At 45.3% G+C, this 7869-nt stretch overlaps 1 protein-coding gene across 1 annotated transcript; it reads left to right on the forward strand.

The window, feature by feature from the left end:
- The first annotated feature begins 4142 nt into the window (after positions 1-4142).
- LOC106748889 (facilitated trehalose transporter Tret1-like) lies at positions 4143-6804 on the forward strand. The gene is made up of 3 exons (XM_014627807.1): positions 4143-4233; positions 4858-5120; positions 5752-6804. The coding sequence occupies exons 1-3, from the start codon at positions 4143-4145 to the stop codon at positions 6802-6804; spliced, it is 1407 nt and encodes a 468-aa protein (XP_014483293.1).
- Positions 6805-7869: the final 1065 nt, after the last annotated feature.

Genomic DNA, 7869 nt, shown 5'->3' on the forward strand with positions numbered 1-7869 from the left:
TAGGCCCTTGAATAATCGCGTAATAGCCCTTCTCGCTAGATCGTAACGCTCGTTCGGATTCTTCGGTACTCCTCTTACCGAGCATTACGAGCGAAACGAAGCTTCCTCTCCCATAGACCGCGAATGCACATTTGCATGCCTGTACTTTCATCGGGTCAGCCAAGGAAGTGCGATTTTCAAACGTTGCCGAAAGATTACAAACGATCACGGCGTTTATTCGGACGACGGATAATTCGTTTTCACCTAAATGCAACGAAGTCAAATCTCACCGAAAACAATCGAGAACCGAACATTTTCATCGATCACAGAGAGAGATCATCATAGAGAGGAATCACGGAGGAAAATTCGTTATTTTCGATGTCGACTATATCCTTTCTTGATTTTAACCACAATAATAGCAGCGGCAATATGCACGTAAAGTTATTATCGCCGATACTCGATAGTAACACTTACTAAAAAAAATTAGTTCTGATTACAAATATATCTTTCTTCTGGTGTATAAATATTCGCTCGGGCGCGTTTTGCGAGACGTGAAATTTTCAAAAGCGCCACCCTTAAGCGCGACCCGGCGCCGTTACACATCGAATTAATTACGAGCCGATAATCGGCGCCAAATGCGTGCTTGTCAGTTCTATATATAACTAGTCGGCCGCACAGATTAAACCCGAGTTTAGCCTACGATCTCGCAGCTGTGCGCCGAATTTCAGTTAGAGGCCGTTAGACCGCCGTAATTCCGTTTCCAACGCGGGAACGCGTTATCGTATTATTAGTCGGTGGAAAATCGCGTCTCTGCACCTCCGGTCGCCGCGAGAAGGAAGACGCCTCGACGTGGTTAACACGATCCCAACAGTGCGGTGGCTGCGCATCGGTTTCAAGCATGCTCGCGTAAAAATATTTGCTCTACTAACAGCGCGACTACGTTAAAAACAGGAGTCGGACCGTGCAAACAATAGCGTACGGCGGCGGCGGCGCCGCGTGCGCGCGTTGTTTTTTCTCTAACGAAAACGGAGAATCAGTGCGAGCATTGCAGGAGGAAAAGTATGTAAAACTGCACCTGTCTGCCGGGAGTAATCGTCCAATAGCGGCCGGCCGTGTGTATTGCGATGAAACTGGAAAATGGAACTACGGTGTCCCGGGTTTTCTCCCTGCCGCCGGTTTACGCCGTGTTACGATGCTTAAAGATGTAATGGCGCATTTCCGGAGCGAGCGTGCAGGCGACGTCTCCTTTTTAATGGTCTTTTTGCCGCGAACTTTAAAAACGGAAGAATTGGCTCCGCTGTGATGAAATAATTGTAACGTTGTCTAGAGGTTGAATGAACGTGACTGGAAATATCAAGGATCGACGAGTCGAACCTGGAAATTCTATTGTCAAGGCGAGAAGGATAATTATTAAAGAACTTCGTGTATCTTCAAATCCGATAAGTGAATATCGGAATTTACGCGATATCGAAGTTCAATTGACGCGCTTTATTTCCGATCATTGACCCGATTCAACACACGAGATGAGGTCAACCCGTGATCTTTAGTCATGACTATTCTTACGTTTCTTAAACATTTTATTTGCTTATAAATGTTACTACATTCTTGGTTCGTTCTCGACAAAAAATTAATGCTTGAACGAGTACACGGTAAAAATAAAATGTCAATTTTAACATCTTTCATATGTCCCAGAATTCCCACTCCAAATTTTCTGTCGAAATAACTTACTCGTCAGAATGTGTTCGCTTGTTCGCAGATTGAAGATGTTAATAAATTAACACTGACACATTTTCTTTCAACACACAATATTAGTTATTCTGATTTGGATTCTGAATGGGCAAGGACGAAAGAGCGGAACAGTTCTGAATGATTTAGGACAAGGATTAAAGTCAATATTAAAAAGTAAACTAGAACAGTCGATATTGAAATTTATGATATTTTGTGGAAATTTAACGTCCGCTAAGCACCTACGGAAATCCAACGATGAAGGCTAAGCAAAAGTGAAACACTCGAATAATCGTAATAATCACCAATACTCACAAGAAATCCATATCTCAGAGAGGCATATTTGGAAAATTTATGCTGCACAGTTTCAATTTACTTGATATACAAAGTTCGTTAAAGTGACCATATCACGCTCGAGATAGGAACGAATCAAAGAAACGTAAAGTAGCCTTAATGTAAATGACTGTCTAAAATCGTGCGAAAAAAAACACCTTATGAAATCAAGAAATCTAGATGCTGTGCAAACAGTTCTGTTTACATAGCCATATAAGATAATATAAGATAACCTGGAGTCAACAACAACCGGGACAACAACAATCCCGAGACTAATAATAGGTAACCGCCAATGGAATATAGAAAGTTAATTGAAGAGTGAGTGCGTAAAATGTATGATATAATATTTCTTTATGTTCAGATGTAAATCATTTTTCACATATCAAGAGGCAAGTGTATCCAAATTAAATTGTAACATCAAGCACAGTCAGTCGGTGAGCAAACTTGAAGAAATAATTTCGTCATCGGGAGAATTAATTTTCCACTGATAAGTATATCACGTTCTGTTTGAAATGGTATTAACAGGGTCTACATACCTTAAGCGAATGATTAAGTCATTAATGAGTAATACAAGCAGAATTTCTAATTATTTTTGGTGTCAACTACAGCTTCGTTGTAGTTTTAATCATAAAAATAGTAATAACAACATTAACTAAGCAATCGTGTTAGAAGAAGTCGAAATAATATTTCATTTGTTAAATGATACACAAAAAACGCTACTAAATTGACATCAATAATACACGAGAAAGGTAACAAATCAACTGTTAATTTTACATTGAAGTAATAATCAAAAGTTGGTAAATAAAAAAAACTTTTACATTTGGATGTAAGATTTCTTACTATGTATCTTGCGCTATCCAGTCGTCGTGACAATTTCAAGGATCGTTTGTAGACTTTCGCGATAAAACTGACGAGACGTACGTAAATACCATTTCAAAAGGAATGCATCTTACTTATCAGCGCTCTAAAAATTCGACAAAACAGATGCCACAACGGTACAATCGCATTAAGTTGCTGATAAATATCAAATAAACCGTCATAAATATTCTTAATATTTGTGTTTCGTTACTTAATGCTTCTGGATACGTGTTACGTGTTTCGCGCGCGCGAGAGAGAGAAGGGCACTCGCACTCTTTGCGAAATGCGAATGAATTACAATAAGCGAAAATCGGCGAATAAAACGTGACGACTACGGGTGATACGGAATAAATGAAAATAAATCGAACGCCTATTAATCGAGTACCTCTGGATATATTATTGCGTAACACGATGACCTGGTGCGTTTCGTTTCAATTGTATCGCAATATTTAATGTCTTGGCATGACAAGCATATTTCATAAACGTACTTTGGGGATTAATAAAGCGTGATGAGAAAAAAAGAAGCAAAGCCGTAGTGAGTAATTCATCGCATGCGCGATTCACATCTGTTCTACACCTGTAAAAGCAATCTTCATCGGCACTCCCGGTGATATTTGCACAAGCCTTCGCGTATTCTCTGGTCACGCAAGAGATCGACGAACTGTCAACATGAAGCGGTATACTTTGTTAATGACATGTTTAAGTTCCTACGAGACATTAACGCGAGCTAAATAGAGTTTATCGAAGCGCAGCTTCCATGCATTCATCGACACCGTTCCGCTCAATCGCGAGCAGGTGGGTGAGAGAGATATCGGCGCAATCAAAATAACAGATGTAACACTCACGTAGATGGCGCGAATATACTGTGACGTCGCAGGCGAACGAGTGTGTTTGATTGCGAAAGTGTAAGGGGGATAGAAGAAGGGAGAATCGAGATTCACACCAACGAGATTTCGAATTTGGTGTGCGCTTGTAGACGCTCGCTCGTAAATACATGTGGAGTCGAGGCGTCGTCACATTCTGACTGGGCAATTTCTTGCGTTATCCTGATAATTCCGTAGGTTCACACACGCAGAAATGTAATGCAGCACGCCATGCTGTTCGTAGCTTTTTAGGATAGCGCGCTTCAGTATCGGATCACGTCGAGATCGAGCAGGTTCGCTCAACTTGTCGTTGTTCGTGCTCTCTTCCGTTCCCTTCGTTTCCGACGTGCTCCTACGCGCTGCCGAATCACATCGCCGAGAGACATGGTTACCGAATTACATGCCGACGCCGAAAGGGGAAAGTACATGAAGCCGGAAGGTTCGAGGACCTGGGAGTACCTAGTCTGCTTCACTTGTAAGAGCGATTCGTACATAGAAAACAGTGCTAGAATCAAGCGAACGTAATCGCCGATTTTTCGGCCACGTCGGTGAAGTGATATTTTCATCAATCTAAGCATATTTTTTTAATAGATTATATAGTAAATGCACTTATTTAAACACAGTAATATTTTAATTTGTAAACGAGTCACTGAAAATTTAAGCGTCAAATGATATTAAATTTAAAATAGTATCGACTAGAGTTATATAATACTTCTTTTGCACTGGAGGAGCCACCTAGTGGTTTTAAATTTACATTTTCTGTCCAGTGGTGTTATCAAAAACGATAAATTCTAATATTCTCAATATATCACGAATTTGACGTTCGTTGCAAAATTGTTTTAACACATACACGTAAATATCTATTTATACGAAGGAGAGAGGTATCATATTTCATATAGTCATATATTTCTACCTCTGGTAAATATTTTCCAAGGAGTATTGGAGTAACTACTTTATTCGGATCGGGAAAATATTTCTCGAACGGTAGCATTTTTCTTCAGTATGTTTTCCGTGACGGATGCGTCCGTCGCCGCGTCTTGAACCTCCGTTTGCATCCGAAGTTTCGTGATATTTACGCAGCGCAATTTTGCGAATTCAGGTATGATTATGACTATGGAGGTCGGGTTCGTTCAGGGATGGAGCTCGCCGGGCCCCATGGCGTTCATGGTGCCGGGCTCGGCGGTTCTCCTCACCGCCTCCGACGCTGCCACTTTGGTAGCCCTCGTCTCCATCGGCTACGTAATGACTACGCCGATAAGCATGTACCTGGTTGATAAGATAGGGAGGAAGAAGATCATGTTGATGAGCGCATTGCCGATGATAGTCTCCTGGGGTCTCATCACGATCGTCATGAACGTCTGGGTAAGGCGGATATATTCTCAGCAAGTGTCGGCGCGAATCGCCCCTTGAAACATCGGCCGCTGAACAGCCGAGAATCTCCGCGCGCGCGTCGAAGAAGCTTCCTTTCGTTTCGCAACTGGCCAGAATGTTTCTTAATTGGCGCCCGTCAACGGCATCCTTTATACGGATATTACACCTCCTTATACGGACTCGTACGAAGCGCAGCGCCGGTTGACTGAATTTTATTCACTAATTCTCTTGATTAAAAAGGCCAGTGCGAACGAGTCCTTTCACTTACTAATTATTTTGAACACTTCATTACGATTTTTCTTCATTATATCGTTAAATGTTGCGCGTGAAAAGGAGGACATTTTTAAAAATGTCTTTTAATAAGGGGAACGATGCTGTTTAATTAGTGAGCGCCAATTAAGAAGCATCATGTATATATTTCGGCTGTCAGATCCTCGCTACTGTCTCGAGTGGTCTATTTCGCTCGTGCGACAAAATAGCCGGCACAAAGCGGTCGACTCGTTTCGGACGTCACGGATTTCCCCCGCATTGACAAAAATAGCGACGAGATATGGTGTTATATTAGGAAAAGGAGAAATCTGGCGGAGCGTACGAGTGTCTAATAAGTTTGCTCTTGCCGTAGATGATTTACGTGGCGAGATTCTTGAGCGGCGTATCTTGCAGCATGTTCATCAACGTGCTGCCGATCTACCTCGCGGAAGTGGTCTCGCCATCCTTACGAGGTGCGGGGCTGACCTTAACCATAACGATGTTCAACATCGGCATCCTCATCGCGTTCGTGATCATACCATACGTGTCGACCTCGCTGTCAGCGGGCATCTTCATGAGCATAGTCGTCGTCTTCTTCATCACGTTCTGCTTCATGCCGGAGTCGCCGTACTACCTGACCATGAAGAACAGGATAGAGGAGACGGAGGCGGTGTTGGAGAAGATACGCGGCAGGACGGACGTCTCGGACGAGGTCGAGCTCATCCTCGAGACGGTAAAGTCCAACAGCCGGCAGAGGAGCGGCGGCTTCCGGGAGTTGTTGACCGTACGTGCCAACCGGCGCGCCTTCATCATCAACAACGTCTTCCTGTGCGCCATGCAGTTCAGCGGCTTCTACACGATACTCGCGTTCGTCCATCTCATCTTCCAGTCGATGACGAACGTCATCTCCGATTACGCGACCGCCATAGTGCTCGGTGTGGTGCAAGTGATCTCCGTGTTGATCACCACCTGCGTGGTCGACCGGCTCGGCCGCAAGCCGTTGCTGCTGGTCTCCGGCGTGATCGTCGCGAGCGCTAATTTCGTGATCGCCGCGTTCTTCTACGCGCAGGACTTCCTCGACATGGACGTGTCCGCCTGCTCCCTGATACCGTTCGTCGCGATGATAGTGCTGATGTTCTTCAACAACTGCGGCCCGATCAGCATCCACATAACCGTGCAGTCCGAGATATTCGCCACCGAGATCAAGGCGCTCGGCACCTGCCTCGCGGGCATCGTCGGCCCGATCCTTCACATATTAGTGGCCAAGACTTACATCCTGACGGCCGTCACCTGGGGCTTCGGCCCGATGCCGGCCTTCCTGTCGTACGCCGTGTGCATGGTGATATGCACCGCCGTGATTCTTCGTCTTACGCCGGAGACGAAGGGCAAAACCTTTGTGCAGATACAAAAGGAGCTGAGCGATTGAGGGCCGGCGGTTATTCGCGAGGTTCGACCGAGGAGAATCCTTTATTGGACACCGAGAGGCCATATTGCCTCGTAAATTGTGCGTCTTAAAAGAAAGATCATTTCGTATCACCGGGCTCGCCGAAAATTTCGATCGGGCCCGCCGTCACCGACGACGGGAAGGAGGAAATTGAAAATCACGTCCGGGAACGGGAAGTCGAAAGAGATAAGCTCTCAAGATGCACGAGCGGCGCGAGCGAGTTTAGGCAACCGCGTTGAAATTGCCGACGACGTTGATGCATGTCGCGATAGGACGCTGTATCTCTCGAGATTCGCCGGAAGTGGGGTATCGGTACGTTCACACCACACTGGCTGCGCGCATCGTTTGTACATCGAACGGCGAAATGATAAATTCTGCGGCGCGACCACGCGGAATAACGGTCTGAGAAAGAAACGCAATCAGGACGCGGTGCCCGGCGTCTCGCTATTTCCCAGATCTTGTTATAAAACTGCGCCTTTTCGCGGCACTCGGCGCGTTCTCGCTTCCACGATACAGCCGTATAACCATTGTCACGTATCTCGCGACACGTTCCCGATGAATCGTCCGATTACGTCGCACAGGTGTCGCGCGTTGGAAATTGACGCGCCGAAGAAATACGGCCGGACGATAACGCGCGTCGAAACTTGAAACTATAGATCAGAGACGGACGCCGGAAGAGGTGGGATTAACGGTAAGGTCAGATAATTGGAGAATTTATTTACGAGCGTATCACGTCGCAGCGCGAGCGACGACTGAATTATCGAAACGCGGGAATGCCGCGGGTGCGAATAGCCGTTGCGCGCGAAAATACGAGTAACCACCTCGGAAAAGAGAGGCGGCGGGTGGGAAATTTTTATCTGCCGCTTTTCCGCGATCGGCCGTCTTGAAATCTCGATCTCGAGTCGTTGCTACGCCGAGCCGCGGCTGTCATCGCGCGGATTAAGACCTTTGCACGTAAGCGACTTCCCATCGTGACCGTAAATCCGCAAGAAAATTGCCCGAGCGCGATTGATGATTTCTCGAGGAGAATAATCAACTGTGATTGGT

This window comes from Dinoponera quadriceps, unplaced genomic scaffold, assembly GCF_001313825.1.
Source record: "Dinoponera quadriceps isolate SergipeBrazil2010 unplaced genomic scaffold, ASM131382v1 scaffold3271, whole genome shotgun sequence".
Lineage (NCBI taxonomy): Eukaryota > Metazoa > Arthropoda > Insecta > Hymenoptera > Formicidae > Dinoponera > Dinoponera quadriceps.